General features: G+C 44.3%; 1 protein-coding gene across 3 annotated transcripts in view; it reads left to right on the top strand.

Annotated features, from left to right (window-relative positions):
• The first annotated feature begins 5,858 nt into the window (after nt 1-5,858).
• Nucleotides 5,859-26,342, top strand: part of TBC1D12 (TBC1 domain family member 12) — a 100,784-nt gene continuing 80,300 nt past the window's right edge. The window contains exon 1 of one of the 3 annotated variants that reach the window (XM_045024980.1): nt 5,859-5,953. In XM_045024980.1, coding sequence (XP_044880915.1) covers nt 5,895-5,953 — 59 coding nt within the window. In that variant the 5' untranslated portion in view covers nt 5,859-5,894. Of the gene's footprint in view, nt 5,954-12,992; nt 14,208-26,342 lie in introns of those variants that run through there. The other 2 variants (XM_045024978.1, XM_045024979.1) reach the window with 2 other exon arrangements.

The raw sequence follows: 26,342 nt of genomic DNA on the forward strand, positions 1-26,342 counted from the left end.
GTGGCTTGCTCTGGTAATAGCTCATACATGCAAGCAACCCCTGCTTCTGTTCCTTGCACCCAGGGGCGACTCTAGGGATTTTGCCACCCCAAGCATGGCAGGCAGGCTGCCTCTGGCGGTTTGCCTGCGGTGGGTCCGCTGGTCCCGCGGGACCAGCAGACCCTCCGCAGGCAAACCACTGGAGGCAACCTGCCTGCTGCCATTGCGGTGCCGGCAGAGCACCCCCTACAGCTTGCTGCCCGAAGCACACGCTTGGCATGCTGGGGCCTGGAACCGCCTCTGTTTGCACCCGTGACTTTGCCTCAAATGTTCGTGGCACCAATGGAGTCTCAAGCAGCCTTCTGATAGGTGGAATGGAATACAGAGAGAGGGGGGGAAATTAGATTTTTTTAAAATAGAACACCAGCAGTTAAAAATCAGTGTTGTTTGACCTCTCATTAAATGAGAACTTCAGGTACTGTGACAAATGGATAGAACGGGCATTCTAGTAATTTCACATCAGCTTCTTTTAGAACTTGGGTATCCTTTCTGAAATGCTATTTTGTCATTTCTTTTAGAAACATGGCTGCAGCTTTAAGATATGGCCTTTGTTTGGAGCTTAGAAACGGTGAATTTAGTGGGGGAGTCACTGGAACGATGAGGAAGTGCATTAGTATTGCATCAGGCGTGGATCACACAAAAGTACACTTGATTTATTGTTGGGAATTTTTAAATTTAAACTAAGACTTACCAACCACTGAAATAGATTTTTGTATAATTCTTTTTACAAAATGTCCATTTCCTGTCTGATGTTTTCTGTACCAAAGTTTCAATCTGGAATTAACTTTTATGTTTCCGTTATCACAGGTTTATAATTCAGTTTCATATTATAAAGCCAGGCAGATCCTGAATAACATAGTAAGATCCAGTATAGGATAAAGTGTTCCTAGATAAACTGTAAACAAAAAAGGGTGACATTGAGATTAGCTTAGACAATCTTGTGTGACAGGATAAACTTGTTTCAGTCTGTGCAGTGGGATATGCTTTGTAGCTGAAAATTGTGCAGAGGATCAAAAAGACTGCAAAAAGACTCTTGTACAAGAGACACTCCTACGTTCATTCCACTTGCATTGAGTTTTATCTGTGGAAGCTTGGTAACCAAATTTCACCATTACAAGATTTTAAAAGAGATCTCACGGAGGGTAGTTTTTTATTTTAAAAAGCCTGTTAAAGGCTTTTAAAGGAGTGCACAAGTTTGAAGACTATCTGATTACACTGTGTAGCAGTTAGAATACAGAACAGAGGTGGGCAAACTATGGCCCGTGGGACTGTTCTGCCTGGCCCCTGAGCTCCTGGGCTGGGAGTCTAGCCCTCTGCCCCTCGCATGCTGTCCTCCCTCCCCCGCAGCCTGAGCTCACTGTGCCATGGGTGCAATGCTCTGGGCAGCGGGGCTGCGAGCTCCTGGGGTAGCTCTGTGCTGACCCAGTGCTCTGTGCTGCGCGATGCGTGGCTGGCTCCAGCCGGGCGGTGCGACTGTAGCACTGCCAGCCACCGGTGCTCCAGGCAGCGTGGTAAGGGGGCAGGGGGCAGTGAGGATTGGATAGAGGGCAGGGGAGTTTGGGGGGTGGTCAGGAGCCGGAGGTGTGGATAGCAGTTGGGGCGGTCAGAGGGCGGGGAACAGGGGTGAATGGGGTTGGGGGTTTCGGGGGTGGTCAGGGAGAAGGGGTGGTTGGATGGGGCAGGGGTCTGGGAGTGAGGGGGCAGTCAGGAAGGAGAGGAAGGGTTGGATCGGGTGGTGGGGGGCAGTCAGGGGCGGGGGTTCCGGGGGCAGTCAGGGAGCAGGGTGGGTGGATGGAGCAGGGGTCCTGGCGGTGAGGGGGCCGTCAGCAATGAGAGGAGGGATTGGATGGGGCAATCAGGGGTGGGGGTTCAGAGGGCAGTCAGGGGACAGGAAGAAGGGGGGTGGATGGGGTAGTCAGGAAGGAGAGAGGTTGGTTGGCTGGGGCAGTGGGGGGCAGTTAGGGGCACGGGGTCTGGGGCTGGTCAGGGGACAGAAAGCAGGAGGAGTAGATGGGGCAGGGATCCTGTGGGGTGGGGGGGAGCGCATCAGGGGGAAAGAAGCAGGGGGGGGTCAGATAGGGGGTGGGGGCTGGGCCATGCCTGGCTGTTTGAGGAGGCACAGCCTCCCCTAACTGGCCCTCCATACAATTTCTGAAACCTGACGCGGCCCTCAGGCCAAAAAGTTTGCCCGCCCCATATAGAACTAAAGTCAGGAAACCTGGATTCCATTTTTAGCTGTCAGTGTTGAACTTTGTGACCTTTGGCAACTCGTTTAAACTTCAGTGCCTCAGTTTCACACCTATAAAATAGGGATCATATTACTTATTACTTTTCTAAAGTATTTTAACATCCTCTATGAAACATGTTATATACATGCAAATTACTGTTTTTTACATTGTTTGTTACAGATAAAAAAGAGAAACAGGGTTTTTTTTGAAAGCAGGAATTTATTATATGATTATGTTATATTATGAAACAGCTGAGTATTTATATAAAATCTTAACCTTTTGAATATTGTTAAGTGACTTGAAATACTACTACTTGTTTCTTGTGAAGTGAAAGCTTAAACTTTGAATATGATTGTCAGTTGTTATATCTCCCCTAAATATTTTTCATCTTGAACAATCAAGATAATTTTCTTGCTTTTTGTTTGAAAATGGTTATACTTTTGAATAAACCTATTTAACCATGGTTAATGTAGATAACCAAGTTACAAAGACATTTGGCATCATATACAAAATGTCATATTTGTTTCTGTCCTTGGGAAAGGATTGCTTTTTTAATAAACCAAAAGCTCAACAAATTTATTGAGGACCACATTTGAATGGTTTCAATATATGAAAGCAGCTCTCCAGCAATCCTTATTGTATGTGAGACTAAATAAGTCATGTAAAGATATTCAAAGTTTCAGAGGTATTCAGAAATGAAACGCTTACATTTATTAGTCAAAGCTGTATTTAGTGGAGTGTTCTGAAAAGCTTGTATTACAGTAGTAATATATTTGCCTGAGTCTAAAGAGGTAGCAGTGACATAACCCAGATCATAGCTCTCAAAGAAGCAGTAAGTATAGATAAAGAATCCAATCTTGCAAGCACTTATGATCAGATGTAGTGCTTACTACTGCAAGTAGTCCTGCCAATTCATGGTAGTGCGTGTTACACTTAGTCTGAAGTGCTTGCAAGTACTAAGAGTATGAAAGCCAGCACTTGTGCAATTTTCCTTGGGACTTTGATTGTCATCAGCAGTTTAAACACCCATTTATACCTGTAATTATGATTGCAGTCAAATTAAGTAAGACTTCTTCAACCGATGATTTGCCAACACTTTTTCAAAGCTATGAGAATAGGATGCCCTCACAAGGACTACTCATTAATGTAGAACATAGTACCTCTAGAAGTTCCAGAAAGGAAACATCCTTCAAGGATCCAAACTGTGATTAGTTGGATTTCATCCCACTAATGCAAGGAATGAATGAATTTTGAAATTGTTCTGAAATCCCTTCAGGAATTTAAGACCTTTAAACATTATACAGTCAAGAGGTGTATTATAAATGTGGTTCAAGTCATGTCGTGTGTCTAAAATCTTGTCCTTGAAAATGATGGGAGGGGAAGAAATCATATGTGCTCTGACACTGCCTCTAGCAGCTGATGAGTCTGGATGAAAAAAGATTGCTAGCAGTCCTGAAGAAGGCTGTGGCATGGTTTCATATAGATTGACAGATTTCAAGGTGAGAAGGGACCATTATAATATAATCTGGTCACCTGCATAATGCAAGGCATAGAGCCTCACTTGGTAACTTCCACATCAAGCTCAGACTGTCTTCCTAAAATATGTGCTATAACTCAAACAGATGATCAATCTTGATTTAAAGAATTCAAGAGATGGAGAATCTACCATGTTCCTAGGTAAACTATTCCGGTGGTAAACTATTCCACCCTCACTATTCCGCTTTATTTCTAGTCAATTCGTCTATCTTCTGCTTCTAACTATTTTAATCTCGTTATGCCTTTCACTGCTAGATTAAAGAGTCATCTATTTCCTGAAGAAGCTGTCAGCCATGCCAATTAAACACACTTGGTGGAGGTGATGATTTTTCCTTTTACCAGGATATTAAGTTATAAGGCAAAATTGTCTTGTTCAAGGTGCTACTCGTCTCCTGCATCTGTCTTGTTGACTCAGAGAGCAGAATCACATGAGAGTGCTTTCAGAGAAACTATGCCAGGATAAGAATAGTATGGCATGGCATGGCATGAGGTCTAAAAGTTACTTTATAAACTTTCTTCACTTCAGTGACTCTTTGCTGAAGGGTGTTCACATACCTCACCATTGCCCCATATTTCACAGAGGAGACATTTGGAGAAAAAAATGTAATTTCTTATCTTGGGCTTTGGAAGCAAGCTCTCATTGCTAAAATGCAGAACCTAATGATCTGATATTCCCACATAGCTGACTCCCCCTTTGGGAACTCAGTGAAAGATCAGGTCTAGTATAGGGTTGTTTGTTTATTTAAAAAATATTAGATATTGAATGTCTCCAGCAAATACATTTGGTGGAACAGTTTGAGTCAAATGGATGAAAATTGCAAAGATCTCCCCTGCTCAAAATGCATTGGTACAAATGTTGTTTAACCCTAAATTCAACCTAAAGGTGTTGATGTAATTGTGTTTGCAAACTCATGTTGCCACACAATGTTAAGGTGCAGTACCAGTTTAGCTAATTCTGCTGGGATGGTCACATAGGTGCCAGGAGCTTGCTCTTGCTGTATAACATCTCTTTAAGAGCACTGCTTCTCCATAAAGCCAGCCCCTTCTAGACACCAGAAATCTGAAAACTTCTGGGATGGCACTATAATAAGATGACATCACAGTACAAATGTCAGCCAGTTGTGAGACGGTATATGACTTTGATTGGGGAAATTAATTCAAGCTGGGAATTCTTTGACTGTAACATCGTTAGTTCTTTATTGCTAAGAAAAGTATTAAGAAAACAAATTGGTTTCACTTTGAATTTCTTGCATGCTTAGGTTAATAAAGTACAAAAGTCATCATAAGAGGTTATTGATAAAGCTAAGTCTGAGACTGTTAAAAATAACATGATTTTTGGCACAGCTTGTGGGACGCAAACCTAACAGTCCAATTAACTCATAAACCATGATAGACCCTCCTCCCACCCATGCCCCTTGACTGAAAGGGACTGCAAGGGTTGTAGCATAGGGCCATTCTGCCCTGTGCCACCATAGATATCCCTCTTACACTTGGGGTGTTCCTCCATGGGGAGATCTGTTAGCTTTCCAGTTCCTGTATGGTGGCTCTGCTGGTTTACAGGCCAGGGCTGTGGGAATCCCTAGAATTGGGGCCAGAGAGTGACTGGTCTAGCCGGAAAACCCAAAAGCTCCAAATTCCTGGTCTTACCCAGATGCTACGATCTATATTCAAGAGAGGTGGTAAAAAATACATGTCTGAAATCATACATGAAGCACTGTATCTGTAAACTGAGGATAGAGAAAGAGAAAAATAAAACCAAGATAATAAACAGTTATTAAAACTAGCCCCAGCAGATTTTCTGACCCTGAAGCTCTAGCACTGATTTGCAGCTCAAGACAGTAAACAATCAGAGAACACAACATTCTATTTAAAAAGAGAGAGAGAAAGAGATCCCTGTAAGTATTCCCAGATAAAACTATTTCTCTTCAAAACTCCCATTAATAGAAGAAAGGATTAAAATTAAGGGGAAAACGCTTTTATGCAGTTGAGGCTTCCTCCCTTGTACTGAGCATGCTCCAGCTGACTGCCTATAAAGCCAGGTTGTTCTGCCACACCACAGATTAAAGGAAACTTTGAGGAGGGAGTCATTAAATGGAGGACTCCTCTAGCCAGGAGTTTCCAAGAGATTTAGATATTTCCCCTTTTGAAAGGTAAGTTTAGCAACATTATTTCACTCTTCTAACAGTTTCTTCTATTACAGGACTCTGTTATACTTAAGGGAGGATAATAACTTACAAAATTCTCTAATGAAAAATAGTGTGGCTTAAAGTCCCAAGAAAGGAAGCAGCAAGAAAGTTATTGCTGGACAAGACTTGCTAAGCAGTCCTGTTTCAGCATTAAAGGGGGAAAGAAAAATAACTTTCTCTTAAAAGCAAATGATATTGCCTGTAAGTACTAACTACCAAATATGATCCATCTTTTAGACCGTGCTGCTCCCCACACATACAGCTTTCCTTATTTCTTTATTTTGCTGCTTTATTTAATTAGTGCCCATAGACATTGTCATGGGAGTATTGCTTCCACTCAAAGTCTTTGCTTGATCCTGCAGACCTTACTCATGTGGTTAGTCCTTTTGCTCTGATGTCTTCTCTTGAACTTCTGCCCTCTCCTTTCCTGTGAAACTGCCCACTCAGAAGATCACAAAAGTAATCTTTCTTTCCATATCTATGATCTGTTCTCTGCGCTCATTCTCCTTCATCTCTGTAGTGCAATGGTTCCCAAACTGGGGTTTGTGAAATGTTACAAGGGGTTATCAGGGGGGAAATTCCCTAATGGTGGACAGAGCTGTCCCTGGGCAGCATGGGGCCAGCAGCTTCCAAGAGCTGAGGAGATCAAAGCAAGCATATCTATCGCACTGAGGAGAGTTAAACTTCAAGACTCCTTCTAATAAATCAAAAGGGAGGTGGCTATTTTTTGTGTTTTTAAAATTAAATAGGCAGCTAGTATTGTTTTTTAAATTATGAACAAGTTTAAGCTTTGTTGTAACATGATTTTTGCCTGGACTGCTCAAGACCTGAATGCTTGTGTAGGAGGAACTCTTTGAGTTAGGTTCTTAACTACCTTCATGCTATTTCACATCTGATAATCCTTGATGAAACATAGGAGACTTGTCTTATAACAGGCTTATTCAAAGAGATACAAGCTACGAAAGTGAAATCTAGGAAGAGTGTTGCCATTTTCATGTAACCCTTCTGCCTGTCAGAGTTGGCAGCAACAAGGGCCGGGTTCAGTGTCTGGGGGTTCCGTTTTAATAATGCAAAACCAGTGACCTGGGGCAATTACATACCACCCCCTGGGCACCTCTATGAGGCAATACTTCCCCTCTCACAAGCATGGAGTCTGAGTGTAGCAAAAGCCTTTTAATAAAGGAGGGAAACAATGCAGCATTATCTTGGGGAAACACCACAAACAGGATTCATCACACAAACCATGAGCAAAAGACCCACCCCCCAAGTTAGTTTGGCAATGTCCTTTTCCCCTCAGGGTTCAGCAACCCAACAGTCACCCCACCCACAGTTTCTGACCAGAGTTCAGAAGTTCATCTGCAGAGGGAACCTGGGTGGAAGCGGAGGGGGGGAGGTATGAGGGGCATCTTACATGCTCCACTGCTCAGGTTGATGGCCAAGTGCCATGCCTCGCCATGGGGTTCTGCTACAGTCTTCACTTCTCAGCCAGCTGTCCTGCTGGCTGCTCCACTCTGCTCTCCGCCAGCCACCTGGCTCCATCTGCTCCACCAACTTGTCCTCAGGCTCCCCTCCTACTTAACACAGCACTTAGTGACTTCAGCTGGTAGTAGGGGAGCCTCAGTGCAGGTGCACCACTAGCCCAAAGTAGGTCTAATGCTTAGGTATCAGTGATTTCAGTTCTATAGTATGTAACAAGACTTCTAATATAATAGAATTGGCTCTCTTATTGCACACTGGAGAGAAGATGGGGTGAAAGTGGTGGCTCTCAGTCTACACTGCCAGGTACGCATACCTGTCCCCCTCCTCTCTCAGTTCACTGGGCTTTGGAACCCATGCCCCTTGCCTAGTGAGTGCTGCAAGGCTGAGGGCGAATCCCTCCATCATAAAATGCCAAGTACGGTTCTACTGTCCTTGATTCACATAACCAGGATAACAACACTTTATTACTCCTGCCCTAATAACAAAGAGACTGGGGATCCCACAGCAGACAAAGTGACCATTTGGGCAGGCAGGCCATTATATTAGGCAGGATGGGTGTGCCAATGCAAATGAGATCAGACGCTGATGTCCTTTTCCACAGCTCACCACCAGATGTAAGGGTAGTGCTCATTCTGACTCTGCTTACATTCATAATGTAATAAAAATACTGTAATGATTAATAATAAATAGTGTAATAAGCATGTCATAAAAACAAATTTTATATTTCCAAGATCACTGCTTTATAATTTATACTCAGGTAAATTAGAAAATCCCTGGAAATATTCATTTTTAGTAGGAGGTTCACGAGATGACGTTTAGGTGAAAGGGGTTCACAGGTTATTAAGGTTTGGGAACCACTGTTCTAGTGCTTACGAACTTCATGAGTCCCTCTCTTTTTTTTTTACTTTTGTAGCTTTTCTTTCTTCATTTTTCTATTGTTGCTGATGACTCCTTTAACACTTTTTTTTTTTTAAATCCTTTCCTTCTTCCCTATCCCTTTTTGCTGATGTTCCCAGGGGCTGGGTTTTCATTCTTTTACTTTTTTTTTCTTCTCTACACTAACTCTTGGATGAGTCTATTATAAGCTTTATGCTCTAATGAGACTTAATTCTACTTTTCCACCCTTGACTATGTTCACGACTTTTCTATGTCTTTCTGATATGGGTGTTCTGCTGCTTCCTTAAAGAAAAACATGGCAGAAATTGAACATATCTGTCCTCCACAACTTTCTCCCTGCTTCTTTTCTCCACTTCTGTTGACAACTGTCACCTCCATGTCATGCCCCTACACTAGACCTCTCTGACTGTACAACATTGTAGTTCCTGCACAGCTCTGCTCCTGTCCACACTTCATTTTCCGTAGCTCCCCATCTTCTTGCCTGCTCTTCTCACATTGTCTCATCCTTTGTCTGCTCATTTTGCTCATCTTCATGACACTTTCCAAGCTTCTCCTTTCACCTAGAATCTCTCTCTCTTTCTTGTATGCCAAGCATCCTTACTTCCTCCTTCAACTTTCTCCTCAAAATCCACCTTTTTTACTTTTCACCATTTTTTACCATTATGCTTTTTCCTCCTCCCTTTTTACCCTATTTTAGTCTCTACTTAATATCAGAACTTAACATTTGCTTATTGTAGATTTCCCTACAAAAAACTCATCACCTGCAAGTTAAGGTTGCTAGACCCAAAGTGAAACATAAAAAGTTAGTAACTAAATCATTCAACACCCCTGCACTATATTCAGCAGTTTCTGTTCTTACCCTCAACTATCTCCTTTCTACCAACCTCAGCCCACATATCTTTACCCTCAAACTCAACTACTAACAGGCATCCTTGTCCACCTTTGTCCATGTTTATTGGTTATGGCATCATGTGTTTTTGATGACTGATACAAAGTTGATGCGTCTCTAATAAAGTACATTACACGTTCTATGTTTGGTTTTCTATTGGTGTGTGGGGGATATGGTGTCCTATTGCAAATAGTGGCTTTAAAATGTTTTTTCTGTAATGTGATCTATGTAGTTGATCTAAGGTTTAATAATTTTTATGTGGAAATTGCATCATTGGAATGTGTGTGTGTGTGTGATGGGAGTTAAGGCTTCAGCTGAAGTCAGTAGAAATTGCAAGTGCTCTGAAAATCAGGCTCATGTTGGACACCCAAAATCTGTAGCTGTTTTCTGAACAGTTTGGCATGTTAAGGAACCTCCATTAAATTATATAGGACAATTTGAACATGACCTTTGCTTATGTTTCCCATTAGGATCCTGCTCCTGTATACCTACTGAGCTAGCAAAATGAGTCTCATAAGTTACGAGGAGACTGGTGGCACTTTAAAGACTAACAGATTTATTTGGGCATAAGCTTTTGTGGGTAAAAAACCCTGGGGGAAAGCTTATGCCCAAATAAATCTGTTAGTCTTTAAGGTGCCACCAGACTCCTTGTTGTTTTTGTGGATACAGACTAACATGGCTACCCCTCTGATACTTGATCTCATAAGTTAGTTATGTGATGTTCTAAAAAAAGTAGCCCTCATAACTTTTAAATATGCTGCTTTTTCATTATCACGGAATGTCCCTTAGCTCTTGTATTATGAAAAAGGCATATAGGAGTCCCCGATAAGCAACTGAAAGCAGTCAGTTGGATTAGAAAAGTGGTGTCAAGCCTGGGGCTTTGAGACTCTAAACAATGGCCCTCAAGGGCAACAGTTAAGAAACTGTGTAATGGATGGTAAATTGAAAATTTGTTCTCTGAGCTGTGCCCTGTGATTTTAAAATTGTTTGTGATGGAGAATCCACTGCTTCCCTGCCAGACTACAGAAAGCTGAGGGATAGGGCTCCCTTAAGGTGTATGCACTATATAAACCTAATCATAGGTTCTTGGGGTCAGTCTCATGTAATTATATCAGACTCTCCACTTTAATTTAAAAACAGAAAATAAAGGGAAAGAAAATTGGTAAGTTTCCAGCCCTCATGGCTGGGAAGAAAAACTTGGAAATGTGAACCACGCATGATTGGTGTAGAGATGTAAACTCAGTCTGTAGACAGCCTTGAGAAGTGTACCCCATTCATTCCAATCTCTTCTTAATAAGACCCCAACTTCTCTGGGGAGCCCTGCCAACACCATCCCAACAGAGGACTCCGTCACAGCAGTGCACAGAAGGGTTGGCCTACCCCTACAGGCAAAAACACCTCAGATTCTGGAGTAAGAAGTGGGAAGGGGCACCCCCGCTGCTTCAGTGGCTCCCAGGGCCGGCTCCAGACCCCAGCGTGCCAAGCTCGCGCTTGGGGCGGCATTTTGCCGGCAGGGCGGCAGGCGGCTCCGGCGGACCTTCTGCAGTCATGCCTGTGGGAGGTCCACCGGAGCCGCGGGACCAGCGGCCCTCCCGCAGGCATGACTGCGGACGGTGCGCTGGTCCCGCGGCTCCGGTGGACCTACCGCAGGCATGACTGCGGAGGGTTTGCTGGTCCCGTGGCTCCGGTGGACCTCTCGCAGGATGCTTCACCGGAGCCGCGGGACCAGCGCACCCTCCGCAGGCACGTCTGCAAGAGGTCCCCCGGAGCCGCAGGACCGGTGACTGCCAGAGCGCGCCCTGCGGCGTGCCGCCCTGCTTGGGGCAGCGGAATTCCTAGAGCTACCCCTGGTGGGTCCATCCCTTTAGCAGCTATTCATAGAGTGAGAAAGGGATCCAGTACTGCTGCTGCTGTTCCTGCAGCATGTTGGGCATTCTGCCACATCGGGTGGTTATGAGGAAACAGTATGGGGGCACAGATATTTGGGGGAAGGGCTCACCTTGTAGTATCTCAGAGGCCTCAATTTATCTTAATCTGCCTCTCTCCAAGGAGGGCTGGATACATGTTCCACTGGCTCTGCTTGAGCTTAGGGGCAAAGAATGGTTTCCCCTCTTTTTCTCTGTCTGTCCCTGCCCCCCATCAACCTGATCAGATCAGGAAGGGGGTGGGGAAAAGATAAGGTGAGAACTAACAGCCAGTTATACCTACCTAATTCTCGGCCCCAGTGTGGGATATGGCAGCCAGAGGGCTACTCTAACTTGCAGTGATTGACTGTGATCCCACAAGGGACTAGAAAGCATTGGGGAATAGTAGCACTGCACTGTGTGGTGACTGTTCAGAGAGGGGACATAGGAGCTCACTGTGCTGACGCTAAAGACCATTGATGTCTCTCTCCACATTAGGGAAATCCTCAGCATGGGATTTACTGTGGTTTCTGCTCCCTCTGTGCCATCCATATGGTGCAAAGGGAGAAGAACCTTCCCCTAATTATTGTCATCTCTTCCCCTCTTTGCAATAAAGGGGCTGAAAAGGTGGGACGCCATTGATTTAGAAGGAGTCAAAAAGAGGTGGTCACATCTAATGTGGTTGCTGCCTGGGAACCAAGATTAGGCTCCTGAGCTGTGTGTGTTTAGATGAAATTTCTGAGTTTATTGCACCACTTCACAAGTATGAAGCTCCGGGCTGCCCAGAGGGGGAGGGCAAGTGGGGCAATTTGCCCCAGGCCCCCACAAGAGTTTTTCGGGGCCCCTGGAGTGGGGTCCTTCATTCACTCCGGGGGCCCTGGAAAGCTCTCACGGGGCCCGGGCCCCCAGAGCTTCTTCTGCTCCGGGTCTTTGGCAGCAATTCGGCGGAGGGGGCCCCCGGCCACTGAAGACCCGAGGCCCCCTGAATCCTCTGGGTGGCCCTGATGAAGCTGCCCCAGGGCTTGTCTTGTGCAGGAGGTAATGTTATCATTAGCTTTAACTGAGCAAGCCTGAGTCCTAGACTGCACTAGATATTAAGTACACCAGTGTTCCCCAACCTTTTTGTGGCCAGTAGCACATTCATGTTTTCAGAAGAGTGTGGCGGGCGCCAACAATTTTTTAAGGCTTATTTTGTATTTGTACATTAAATAATACAAAAATCATCATATTTAATATAACATAATATATGAATCCAGACAGAAGCTGCGAGGACAGAGAACACCGGCGCCTGGCCTGCAGCCCCGGAGTTCTCTGTCCCCGGCAGGCACGGGGCCACAGCTTGTCTCCCCTGCTGGGCATTAGGTGGGCCCCGCACCTGCTGGGAACAGAGAACACCGTGCTCGCAGCCTGAGTTCTCTGTCCCCGACCCCATCAGGTGCCGGGTCGCGGCTTCTCTCCCCTGCTGGGCATTAGGTGGGCGCACATAAATGCCCCGGCGGGCAGTATGGCACCCGTGGGCACCACGTTGGGGACCACTGAACTACACCATACCCCCTTCTCACCAGCTTCTACCTGTCCACCTTTCTACTTGTATAGTATAAAATGAAGGGGCATCAGCATATTGGAACTAAATGGTTCAGTCCGACACCAATGAAGTCTGTAGTCTAGCTCATGCCTTTGGGTGATGCTGCTGTTACCCATTAGTAATTACACCTGTGGCTACTGGGATCCGATTTTACAGGAGGTGGTTTCAGATGGACTATGGTAACTGGGAGAGGCTGGGTTTTGATTTATATCGTCATGGAAACAGTCTTTTCTCATGTGAATGAGGGAGTGTTAGGTAGAATACGGTAACGGGAATTGAGCGTAAGGCGGTCTTGCATGGTAAAGGAAATCCGAGATTCCCCTCCTATGGGGAGGATCCTATTAGGTGGCATCTCTATGATACCGGATATTCCAGGGGTGACCGGGTAGGTCTACGCTGCTTCTCTATGGTGGAACCGCCTTTGGCTGGGGGCTGCCGCTGTTGTGCGCTTGCGTGAGCCGGGCTGCCCCAGGCCGCCGTCCGATGCGGTGAGCGGAGCTAGCGGTAGCTGCGGCTCGCGGTGTGAAGAGTAGCGCGCGCGCGCGCGCCCGCCCCCCCCCTCGGTCCGCTGCGCCGGGGGGGCTCGTGCGCCCCCAGCTGCGCCACTGGCATCCCGGGGGCTGCGGGGCGGCAAATGGTGGGGCCGGACGATGCCGGAGCTCAGGGCGGCGCAGCCTTGTTTCCCGCGGGCCGGCAGGAGGAGGCGGCGGCGGAGGAGGAGGAGGAGGAGGACGGGGAGCGGGATGGGAGCCGGAGCCTGAGCGGCGGCTCGGGGCAGGAGGAGCTGCTGCTGCAGCGGTACCTGGCCGGGAAGGTCGGCCCCACCGCGCCTGCGGGGCTGGACTGCAAGTGCTGCCCGGAGAGACCCCCCAACGGGGCCGCCTGTGTCCTGGGCCCCCACGGGAGAATGACCAACGGGGACGCCGGCTTCCTGCTGCCGCCGGAGGAGCCGCCTGCTTGGGCCGTGCGGACCGAGCCGGGGCCCGAGGAGGAGGAGGAGGAAGCGAGGCTGCCCAATGGGGGCTTCCCTCACTTCCTCCCCGATCCCCCGCCGGAGCCGGGGGGCGGCGCGGGCCGGGCGAGCTCGCCGGCGGGGGCCGCCCTCGAAGAGCCGCTGAGAAGTTGTTGCTTGGGGCCCGATCCGGAGGGGGGCGCGGCGGTTGGTAGCGGAGCTGGGACTGGAAGCCCGTCAGAAGCCGCCGCCGGCGTCCGGACTCCCCGGGACCGCAGCGACGGGGCTGCTGCTGCGGCGGGAGCCCTTTGCCCGGCGCCTCTGGGCTTCACAGACATTAACCTGAATTCCCGCAACACCTACGAAGTGAGCCGCCGGCGAAGCGCCCCGGAGCACCTCCCCCATGGGGGGACACCGGCCACCGCCCCGGCCCCTCCCCAGGACCCGACGGACAAAACCAAGAGAATCGCTATCCCTGGCAGCAGCAGCGGCATCGCCGACTTCATTACAAGGTGAGATTTTCTCTCTTCCCCCCCCCCCCCTCCAGCCCGTGTTACCGGGACGGGAGCGATACTGACCTTCCTAGCTGGGGAGGGGGAAGGAAAGGACACTGCCCCGGTGCCTGGGAGAACAGGGACAGCAGTGAGCCGATGTTGGGTGGAATAAACTTCAAAAATATCGTTAGTCCCTGCAGAGATCCTCCCAAGGTGACCTGATGCTGTGCTGTCCTACCTATTTCACCAAGGCTTCCTGAAACTAGTACTGGGAACTGTGACCTGACCCCCCACCCACTCAGCTTTTAAGCATAAAGACTATTTAAATGTCAAGAGCCATTTTCAGTAACATAACGTTAGGAAGAGTCCTGTGGCACCTTATAGAGTAACAGAAGTATTGGAGTATAAGCTTTCATGGGTAAATACCCACTTTGTCAAACGCATTCACCCATGAAAGCTCATGCTCCAATACTTCTGTTAGTCTATAAGGTGCCACAGGACTCTTAGTCTGGATCTGTAAAAACACGACAAACACAGCTACTCCTCTGATACTGATAACATTAGCACTGTTACCAGCAATGGTAGAATTGTGTGCAGAACTTTCTGGCTGGGAAAGCATTATCTAAAGTTGTATCTACTATTCCTGCCAGCCAGAGAGAGGCTGGCTGTGCACTTGGGAGGGAATCTACGAATGCTGGTTCCTCCTGTACACTACGAACATATGTCAGTTAAAAGTACCTTGCTGTGGGATGTGGAAAATCCAGACCCCTGGCAACATAGTTACACTGACCTGGTGGACATAGCTACTGCCTCTGGGGGAGGTGGAGTACCTACATGGACTGGAGAAGCTCTCTCTTTAACATAAGTAGTGTCTTCACTAAGCGCTACAGCAGTCAATGCAATGCTGTAAGTATAGCTGTGCCCTTTAAGACAGTTTTGGAACTCCAGACCATGAGTTTGTTGACTTCAAAACTGAAGACTGCATCACATGTCAAGGTAGTTACAGCAGTAGCATGATCTTAATAGCCACAGGTCTCTGGAGAATATTTTGGAATAAAATAAACTTTTCTGGGTTTGAGAATTGCTGTGAAAATACTATGACTGTTATCATAGTTTTCTGCTCCTCAGTAACTTTCAATCAGAAAGCTATGGGACTTAATTGAAAATGTGATAAAGAAACAGCAGCTTTTCATTCATAAGCAGAGCGTGGAAAATTGTACAAGCCACCAACTAGCTTCAATGCTAAGCCTGTTTTGAGTAAATTTGAAGGAAAGACCTTTGAAAGGCAGAGCTGTTTAATTCTGGGGTCTCTCCTGTATAATGCAGGGTTAATGTGCCTCAATGGACACAGCCTATCCTGTGATAGATCATGGGTATTTACCTACACTCTCACTCTTCTCTATGTTGTTCTCCTTCCCTGTATTGTCTTAATTCTCTTCCTCCCTCTCCCCGCCCCCTTTATCTTTTTTTCCTCCAAAATCAGTCTCAGGTATAAGTATATACAATATCTCACATCCAGTTAACTAATACAATCTTCTCACGCACAAGGTTTGGAAATCTTACAAGAAATCAGATAGAGTAAACCCACTAGCCGAAGATTGATATGAAAGATGAGTTTCATTCTGCAGAGACAATGCCCAAGTGAGAAGCAGACTTTCCCTTACTGCAGCTGCTGGGGAAGGGGAAGGTGTTTGGATTCCTACTGGATGCTATCCCTGGATTCTGCTTTGGAGTTATCCTCAAGCTAGTAACTGCCTGATAAATTTGGAGTTTGTCATCATTTCTAAAGAGCCTCCTGACTGCTTCAAGGATGGATTGAGGGAGGTGTCTACCAGTTTCCTGTGTACTGCAATGGGAGTGTGTGGTGCTTCTGCTCTGTCTCTTCTTTGTTTTTGTGTCATTTTTTTGTTTCCAGTACTCTATGCTCTCCTGCCTCATTTTTTGAGTACGCCAAATTAATAACTCCAGTTCTTGTTGTTTATTGCTTTCCAAAGTAGTAGCCGAGTAACACTGAGTAGTCTTCTGGGAATCAGTGAAGACTGACAAGGCTAAATCCAGGTCTGTGCTACAAACTTTCGCCAGTATACTAATGTTTGGCGTGGGGAAGATGACTTTTATTCCTCCCAATGCTTCTTTTCTGGCAAACCACCCTGATGTAGATGCAGTTATATACTGGCTTAAGTGTTTTTGCCATTACAACTTATTTTACTTGGGTAACCTGTGTACTATACTGGCAAAAACATTCTTTTCCTGATACAAGCTGCATCTACTCTAGGAGAGTTTGCTGGTATAGCTATACTGGCAACCCTTTTCTAGTATAGACCTAAGTTTCCATTTTGCTGCAGTTTGGAGAAACCCTACTAAAGGCAGTGGAGTGATTTCTAAAGTGTACTAACTGGTCTGGGCAGACCTTACCACACAGCGTCAGGTTTCCTAGTGTGCTTTAACTTAGTGCTCAAACACCACTATGTTAAAGCACATTAGGGACCTTTTAGCTTGCACCAGCAGGGTCTGCCTAGACCAGTTAATGTGTTTTTAGAAATCAGACCCCTTGCTGCTCTGTGTAAGACAAGCCCATATGCTCCTTTTGTGTGTTGTAGATTTATCTTTGCAACTTTAAGGGCTAGAAACCCTTCCCTGCCACCCCACCCCCCTTTTTTTAAAGCATTTAAATATTGTGGAATTTGATAGTTTTTGTTTTAAGAGGAACAGGTCTGGGACTGTTAAAGTTGCCCTATGAGTGAATCCTCAATAGTGACAATGGGATCTCTTGTGAATCTTCTGAATAGATCATTGTATTACAATGAGCACAAAGTCATAAATGAAGCTGGTACCAAACCTTTAAGTTGCGTACTTGCAAACAATCCCAGTTATGCATGCCTTGATTTCCACTGAAGGTGCTTTTTATAGAAGGGCGAATCACTTCTCTGTTCTTCCCCTGTAGTTTTGTGTTAAAACTCTGACTTTTTCATTTTCTTACTTTATGCCGTCCTCTGTTTTATTTAAATGAGTCTAAAACATAGCTGCCTTTTGTTTTTTGTTTTTTTGGTAGAAGGCATTTAAATGCAAAAGAGGCAGCTGACTAGACTAATAGGCCAGAAATAAGTGTTTCCTTCAGGCTTTTTGGTAAACATTCAATAAGGAAGGCATGCTAGAACTCAAACTGCCTTGTAAGTGTGACTACTTTCTGTTTGTAAGTTACAGCTGAACACAACTTTGTGCTTAATCACAGAATCACTTCCTTACTTTCAATAGTCAGAACCTAGACTGTCACAATATTAACTTAAACTGAAACCTTAAATATCAAACCTAATGTCCATATGTGGGAGAAATTTGATGTGATCATTGTTAGTCTTGAAACCAAAGTCCCAATCTCTGCCAAGTACTGTCAAATCTATTTGATATAGTGCTAATTTTTTTCTTGAAAATAAGTTTTCACCATCTTTCTTTCCATTTTCCCCCCAACATGCAGTGTAGTCCTCCTGTAGGACAGCCATAGTAATTGAGGGGTTTGTTAGGGCCGATGATCAGTGAGGCAGGGAAAATTGCATGTCCCCAGATCCACCTGCCTCCACCTTAAATGTGTGTGTCTGATGCTATGGCCAAAGCTTCTTGAAAGCTACCTGCCTTCTCTTAGACCTTGTCTACTCAACAGGCACTGTGCTGCTATGTAGTTACATCTGTATAATCCTGTAGTGTGGATGCAGCATACAGTGACAGAAGGAGTGTTTCCACTGCTGTAGGAACACCACCTCCCCAAGCAATGGTAGTTAGGTCGATGGAAACACTCTTATGTTGACCTAGTTGCATCTGCACTGGGAGTTGAGTTGGCATAACTGCAGTGCTTGGCGTGGATTTTTCCTACCCCTTGGTGACACAGTTATGTCTTTTTAAATTTGAGTGTGGACTGAGCCTTAATGTACATAAATCTGGCAGTAGCTCTTGTGGTACATAATTATAGTCTGAGTCCTGGTCTATGCTTTACATTTAGGTTGACATAGTGAACCTGAAGATGAAGAATCTGCCCTGAGAGACTATAGTTTTCTGACCCCCCAAGTTGTAGCTAGGTTGATAGAAGAATGTTTCTGTCAACCTAGCTACCGTCGCTTGGGGAAGTGGTGTTCCTACAGCAATAGAAAAACCCCTTCCGTTAGCGTAGGCTGTGTCTACGCTGTTAGTTATGCCGGCATAGCTATGGCACTGTAGGTATGCTGGTAGAGTTCCCATACTGTGGATGGGCTAGTAGGCTGCTGTCTCAGGCCACAAGTGTGTGTCTTGTCTCATTGCTCAGATCATTTTTGAGCAATGCTAGTGGAACCTCCTGCTCTAGCAGCATGAAGCCTCCCAGTGAGTAAGGAAAACTGAAGGGGAATGAAAACAAATAATGCTTCTGCTTCCCCCCCTTTTCTCAGTCTCTTTTCCCCCCCCCCAAGTCAAAGAATGAACTGTAAAAGGGCAAGAGAAGGAAACAGATGGAGATCAGGCAGCAGTAACTGTACCAGGGCTCCCACAAGAAGGTTGGGAACCATTGTCTTTGTGATGGCTTTTCTAGGTATAGAAGTTTTTAAAAGTTTTACAGTTATATAATATATATATATATATATATATATATATATATATATATATATATATATATATATGCAAATGCAAGAACATGTATTTGTTATGCACATAGCTATTATTGCTTTCCCAATAACATTTTTACTACCTCACTTTATAGCCACCTGACAATTGTTGGTAAGATACTTGATTACCATTTTATTCTCAAGTTTACAGCTTAAGAACTGTGAAATGTGTTTTGTCCTGCATCTTTTCATTTTTTCCCTCAGTGTTTACATTGTTGCTATTTTGAATAACATGTTTAATGTTAATTTTGCAGAAATAAAATCTAATGGAACATGGTTCAGTTTCTTGTTCCCCAAATTCACCTTAGTGAAGAGTTGTCCTTGCTAGTGTAAACTGAACAGTTTAGTTTTTAATAAACAGTTACATAAAAATAGAACAAGACACATTGTAAGTATATTATTACTGGAATAAAACAGTCCAGGGGAATCATTGTTGTACTTTCAAAGAAAAAACTTTTAAAGTAGTGTTTCCTAGAGTGGGGTAGCAGTTAGTGCCAGGCTAGCTTGGGTGGGGACACAGGGCAGAGAAGGGGATCACTAGTGGAAAAGTCACCTAAGCCCACGTGTCCTTTACCTCATTGTAAACATGTTCCTCTGGCTCAAGCAGCAGGCTCTACCTCAAAAGCTGATTATCATCACATCTTGCTCCTACTGTTGATCTTAATAAGCAGATGGGGAACTGAAAAGAGGTCAGAAAAATTATTTTCTATATGTAGCTGATCTAAACACTACTGCTAGTTTATTAATTATGCTTATTTTTTGGCTTCTGCTCATTCTAGTTCCTTTGCAGCTTCAGCTGTCTGTTTAGAAATTTTTAATGTCACAGTTGCTCGTACGTTTCTCTGCATATCAGATATTGATTTATGAACAACAAAGTCACTTTCATACCATCCTGTCCACTTATAAATAATTTGCCTGAATTCAAATTGCCTGGAGAATCAAGGTAAAAAGCTGCTGGACTCAAATTTTGTTGCAGTAATCATTGTAGTTAACTTCAAATAACGTTTACCGCCCTACAGTATAGCTTGGCTAAAATTGTGTAAACAAGACAAAAAAGCATGCATATTTTAAAGTTGCAATCAAAAATAATTTGAAGGCTTTTTTTGGCACATGTAATGTACAGTAAACGCAGAACAACAACTTATTCTGCCATTATTTCTTGGCCCTTCTGAGACCTTCTATCTAGTTCCAACAGACTTATGTGAACAAGTTACTAGAATTGCATTAATACATTTACTGCAGCCACTTTGTAGCTCAAAGAAGAAAAATCAGCCTGTAATAAATTGAGAAACTACTTCTAAAAATCTAAGTTTCTTTATTTTTTAGGCTTTTTTTGACTTTGCTTTTGGTGATGTGTTCTCTGTTTGTTAGTATTTTGAATTTAATAGTGCCCATTTCAAGTATGTTTTCTTCCCATCTGATCACCAGGTGTTTCTGTCAAATCATTAAACATTAACATAGTTATGCAGTTGCTGTATAGTATCTCCATGTTTGTCTATAGCCAGAACTCTGTTGTACATGTGTGAATGGTGAGGATATTTGATTTATTTTTCTTTATTTTTCTTTTCTGTATTTATTATATTCATAGTGGTTTTTTAACCCTAATGTTCCTTGGTATGCATGGTTGAGTTTAAGGTTACCAGTTTGTTGATAGAGTATTGGAATCTGTTGTACTTGTAAGGCTCGTCTGTACCAGGCATACTTGTCACTAAGAGCTTGGTTCAAACTGATAAAACACTATCTACCCATAGGTGCTTGTAATACTTTTCATTAGTTCTAAGTGTTACAACTGTAGTAACCTTGAGGGCTTATCTACACAGTGTTAGTGTGCATTAGCTGTGGTATAAATTCCAGTGTGCTTTACATGTGTTGCTCACTGCCCATGTGAACCCTGCTAGCATTCACGAAAAATTCCATAACAGCACAGAAAGGAAGTTAGTGCATGCCTGCAGAGCCCATATGGGCAGTTGAAGTGCAACATGCTGGTATGCACTAGAAATTACACCCCAGCTGGTGTACACTAATGCAGTGTGTTGACAAGCTCTGAGCAGGTCATAACTGGTTCAGTTTTCATGACTTCAGTCTGATGTAGACTAGCAACTTGAGTGCTACAGCCATTTTGGTTCAATTAGTCATCCAAGTGCAATATCACAGTGCTTCTGTCTGTGAGGCAAACCTGCAGCCAAACCAGGGCTGCTAGCTCAGCTGCCCTGCCAACAGGGGCCGTTAGGTGCTGAAACTCAAGAGGTGCTTCTCCAACAGACCTGTTGTGAGTCACCACTCAGGCATTCTGCAACAATCCAGCTGCACTAATTTACACTGTGGGCTCTTTGTGAATGGTATCAGTCTTCAGGCATGTGACAGCAGCTTAACTCTCAGTGGAGCCTGGGTCAGATGACCCCCAGGCTCAGGTATTTCCCCAATACAACAGCACTGCTGGCCAGGAACCCTCACATTGCAATGCAGCAGATCAGACTCTAAACTCCCAGCCTGTTCCTGATCTTGTTTCTGCCCCAGCCTTGCCTGAGCCCTGTTCTAGTCTTGTCCTTGCCTTACTCTGACCTTGCTCCAGCTTGCCTCCACTTCCTGATCCCCTTGGACTCTAACCACCTGGCTTTGACCTCCAGGTACAGTACTGTTTTGGCTTGTCTATAGACTCTGAATTTGGTTCTTAGCACTGGAACCTACCGAGGATATCTTCTGCTCAGTCCCGACCCTATCTCAGGCTTTGCCCTCTACTCCGACTAGTAGGCCTGACTCTCAGGAGGCAGGGCCTGACACTGTGCATCCTTCAGTGACAGCTGAGACTCATTCTACCACCAGTCAACTCTTCCCCTACCAGTTCATCTAGGTTCCAGGCAAGTCTGACAGCAGCTGAGGCATTGCTTAACTGGTTGGTTGTCTTACTAAATATTGCTTCATTCAGTAAGATCCAAGCATTAAGTGCACATCATATGCAAGACATGCTGTTCTGTTGATGGCATTTTTGTTTTTTTGATTTCTTGGGGAAGGGAGGCAGGAGGAACAACAAAAAACAGCAACCAATTTAAGGAATTCTATACAAAATCTTCTGTAACTTAAACTTGACCTGCAAAGGGAGGGGAAAAATTGTTTGGCTTCTTGTTGTTTTGTGATGTATAAAGAAGACTTCAGTATTTAAGAATTTTGCAATTTCTGTTTAACATTAGAAATACAGGTCTTGTACATCCTAAAAGATGAGCAAGAGAACAAGTGAAACTGATGTTTCAAGAAATGAGAGCTGACCAGTTGAAAGGGAAAATAAATTTTAGGTTTTGGTATACATTAACATCTGTTTCTAATGCTGATGTTCAATGAGAATTTTCCAAAGAGGAGGACTTGGGTGATGAATCTTCAACTCATCATCTGTTAATTAAGGTGTGGTTTCATAATAAAAATCTGAGACACTCACCCCCTCCCCCCTCCCCCATAAAGTTATTCAGCAAAACTGGGAAGACCATACATGCATGTTTCTGACATGAAAAATATTAGGAACATCAAGAAAAATTGTGGAGAGGAAGAGAAGAGCGGCAGGATGGTCAAGTCATCTTTATATATCATAAAGAAGAAGAAAAAAGGGCACAAACTCCTTTAAAAGAAATACTTTTTTGCAGTCTGTCTTTAAGGCAGCAAAGTGAAACACTTCAAATGTGGAGAAAGCCAAGCTTGTTTTCACATATACCTTGTAATTCTTCTTGGCTATGTATATTATAATACACCTCTACCCCGATATAACGCGGTCCTCGGGAGACAAAAACTCTCACCGCGTTATATCAAACTTGCTTTGCTCCCCCCGTTCCTTGTTCCCTGACTGTCCCCTCCAGAGACCCCCATCCACCTCTTACCTAACCCTGGTTTCCCCTGACTGCTCCGACCCCTATCCACCCCTCCCCGCCCCCTGACAGACACTCACCAGCAGTGGCAGGAAGCCAGTCTGCTCCACCCTGCTAGCTCCCAGCCACGGCGCTCCGCTTCCCGCCGTCGGTGAGTGCGGCGAGGTTGGGGAAAGGATGCCCCCCAACGCTCACCTGCAGTGGGAAGTGGAGTGATGTGGCCCCAGCCTGCTCCGCTTTCCTTGCCCCAGCCGTGTCGCTGAGGGGCGGCTGGGGAAAGGTCCTGCACTCACCTGCGGTGGGAAGCAGAGTGCCATGGCTGGGAGCTGGCGGAGTGGAGCGGGCTGGGTCCGGGCTGCTCTGCTTCCGCTGCTGCTGGTGAGTGCGGGGGGGGATCCCTTCCCCCAAGCCCCCTCCCCATAGCGACTTGGCTGGGGCCGGGGAGAGGGAAGCAGAGTGGGCTGCTCCCAGCCCCCCGCTAATCTCCCGGGCCACTATGGGACTGCGGGGCCCCCAAAAGTGCCCTTCCACAGCTCCTGCCCCCCAGACCCTGGGGGGGGGAGCCCCTGACTGCCCATGACACCCTCTGCACCTTATCAAAGCCTGGCCCGACACCCTTAACATGCTGCTCAGAGCAGCATGTCAGAGCTTTACCGTGTTGTATGCAAACATGTTCTATCGGGTCGCGTTATATCGGGTTAGAGGTGTAATTAAATAGCTACTTGCATAGCTAGCTGCACTGGTTGAATGAAGTACCGCAAGCAAACCAAAAGCATGTAATGAAATGTAGTAAATTTACTGTGATAGTTAAAAACCCAAGTAAGCCCAAAATAATCTACTGTTGTCCAGAATGAGGAGCACACATGCAAGATAGGGTACATAGTGAAACCTTTCTTAATGCACTGCACACCATTCCATCTGTGCACTTAATTATGAAGGGGGTCATATGTAAATAATGTGATTAGTTAGTTAGATTAGTGCAGGGGTAGGAACCTATGGCACACAAGCTGATTTTCAGTAGCACTCACACTGGCCGGTTCCTAGCCACCGGTCCAGGGCACTCTGCATTTTAATTTAATTTTAAATGAAGCTGCTTAAACATTTTAAAAACCTTTTTTACTTTACATACAACAATAGTTTAGTTATATATTATAGACTTATAGAAAGTGACCTTCTAAAAATGTTAAAATGTATTACTGGCACACAAAACCTTAAATTAGAGTGAATTAATGAAGACTCAGCACACCACTTCTGAAGTTGCCGACCTCTGGATTAGTGTAAGGAAGACAATGGATTTACTCAGAATTGCCAAAGAGCAAATTTAGGCCTTCAGTCTACAGGTTTAACAGTGTGTAATGGATAAGGTGCAGGTCCATTCATTCTGTATTGACAATAAGTAAATTGTGGTTGCCTCATTGACTGCACCAACCTGTTGATTGACCGAGGCAGGGATTCTCTGGAAATATGATTAAACCTTATCTGTCATTTCCTGGCTCTTGCATCTGTAATGTAAACTTAGCTGTCTGTATGGAATGTATTCTGTTATAGCTTTCTCTTCTGGTTATCTGTAATCTCTGAAACTATAAGATTTGACAGCCTTTCAAGAAACAACTGGAAAGATGGCAATTCCCAGTTTTCTTTCTACATGCCCATTTCAAATAGTACCTCCTTTTCTGAGCAATTTTATAATACACTGGATTCCTTTGATGGAGAACGTGGTGGTTTGGGAAATAAGTGTTGAATTGTATTAATGTGGGCAAGGCTGGAATAGCTTTGTTCTGATAGGTCTAAATTTAAAATCTTGTTTCTGTATAGTGATGGGAAATGTCTGTGTACTCAGACATGAAGTCTCACTTTGCAAACTGAGTAGCAAAAAATATTTGGAAATATGCTGTATACATCTCTATTAGTCATTCTTCCAGTTTGTATATCTTAACTTTTCTACTTAAAATATGTTAAGACTTTTAGAAATCATTATTGTGCTTAGCCTTTTCCCACCCACCCCTTCCCTTCTGTGTTAAGCATCTTGTTATGAACCACAGCTCTACTAGTTTGGTAATACAAAGAATAAGACTTTCCTTATTCTGTTTTCTCCGTTTTTAAAATTAAAGCTAGTAACTAAATCATGAACCAGAAACTTACCTTTTGTAAAGTTTTCTGATTACATTGAGTCCAGTGAAAATAAACATGGATTGGACATCATGTTCTGCGTTGGTCTTAAAGCACACTGATTTTTCAAATGTTTTATATTAGTATGTTACACGTAGGTCAGTGTTGACTGTATAACTTTTTTTAATGGCTATTATTATAAAGATTGAAGTCAGTTACTTATTCCTAGATTTAAAGTATATTTAGGCTAGTAAAATATGCAATTATGTAATTCCCAATGCTTGTCCCTTTGTGTATGAGACTTGAGTGCACAGAATCTGCATAGAGTTACAGAATCCTAGAAAAGTAGGGCTGGAAGGGACCTCGGGAAGTCATCTAGTCCTGCCCCTGTTCTGAGGCAAGACCAAGTAAACCTAGATAATACCTGACAGGTGTTTCTTCAACCTGTTCTGAAAAAACTGCAATGATGGGAATTCCACAGCCTTTTCTTGAAAGCCTATTCCAGAGCTTAACTGCCCATATAATTAGAAACCTTTTCCTAACCTCTAAACTAAATCTCCCTTGCTTCAGACTAAGCTGAGTATTTCTTGTCCTACCTTCAGTGGACATGGAGAACATGATCTTCCCCCCTCACCACTTACTCATCTTTTCTCAAGACTAAACATGCCCAGTTTTTTAACCGTTCCTCATAGGTCAGGTTTTCTAAATCTTTTAGAAATCATTTTTGTTGCTCTTCTCTGGACTCCCTCCAATTTAGCCAGATCTTTCTTAAGATATGGTGCCCAGAACTGGATATATTAATATATCTCCTCATGCACTCTTTGATCAAGCGCATAATTAGTAATTTGAGAAAGTATATGGGGTTGAACATGTATAAGCAACAAAATTAACTCTTGGATTATGCCACATAATGCAGATCTGCAATACTTGACAGGCAATGACATTCCGATCCCTGATCCCAAGATTGATTTCTGCACAAAATACAATCCAAGGACACACCTTCTGCCACTGTGTGAATGCTTACAAAATTGATTCATAACTTTAAAAAAAAAAATTTTTTAAGACATTGAATCCTTTGTCAACCTGGAAGGCTAGTGAATGCTTATCTGGAAGATCTTATTTCTTTTTAGTGATTCATTATTTATAGATTGTGTTGAGTTACATTTGGTATGCTTATAAATTGTTGCTTTTACTTTTACTCTATTTTTTCCTATATCCCATTATCCGAATACATCCTTGTTGTCTCACACACAAAGTAATAGAATTTCTTACCATGCTGTATTTTTTTTTTTCATTTTAAACTGCTATGTTGCTCCCAATAATAAATTAACTCTTTGTATTGGGCTCTAAAAGTCTTGAGGACGTGAAGGAAAATGAGAGCGAAATTGCAGGCCTGCATGATCTGAAGTTGTCTGGGTGGGTGGGTGGGGGTGGAAGTGTGTGTGTGTGTATATGTTACATGGAAGACACAGTTGAAGTGTACTCTACTTCATTTTGAAAATCAAGTATCGGAGGGGTAGCCATGTTAGTCTGGATCTGTAAAAGCAGCAAAGAGTCTTGTGGCACCT

Source organism: Mauremys mutica, chromosome 7 (assembly GCF_020497125.1).
Source record: "Mauremys mutica isolate MM-2020 ecotype Southern chromosome 7, ASM2049712v1, whole genome shotgun sequence".
In the NCBI taxonomy this organism is placed as follows: Eukaryota; Metazoa; Chordata; order Testudines; family Geoemydidae; genus Mauremys; species Mauremys mutica.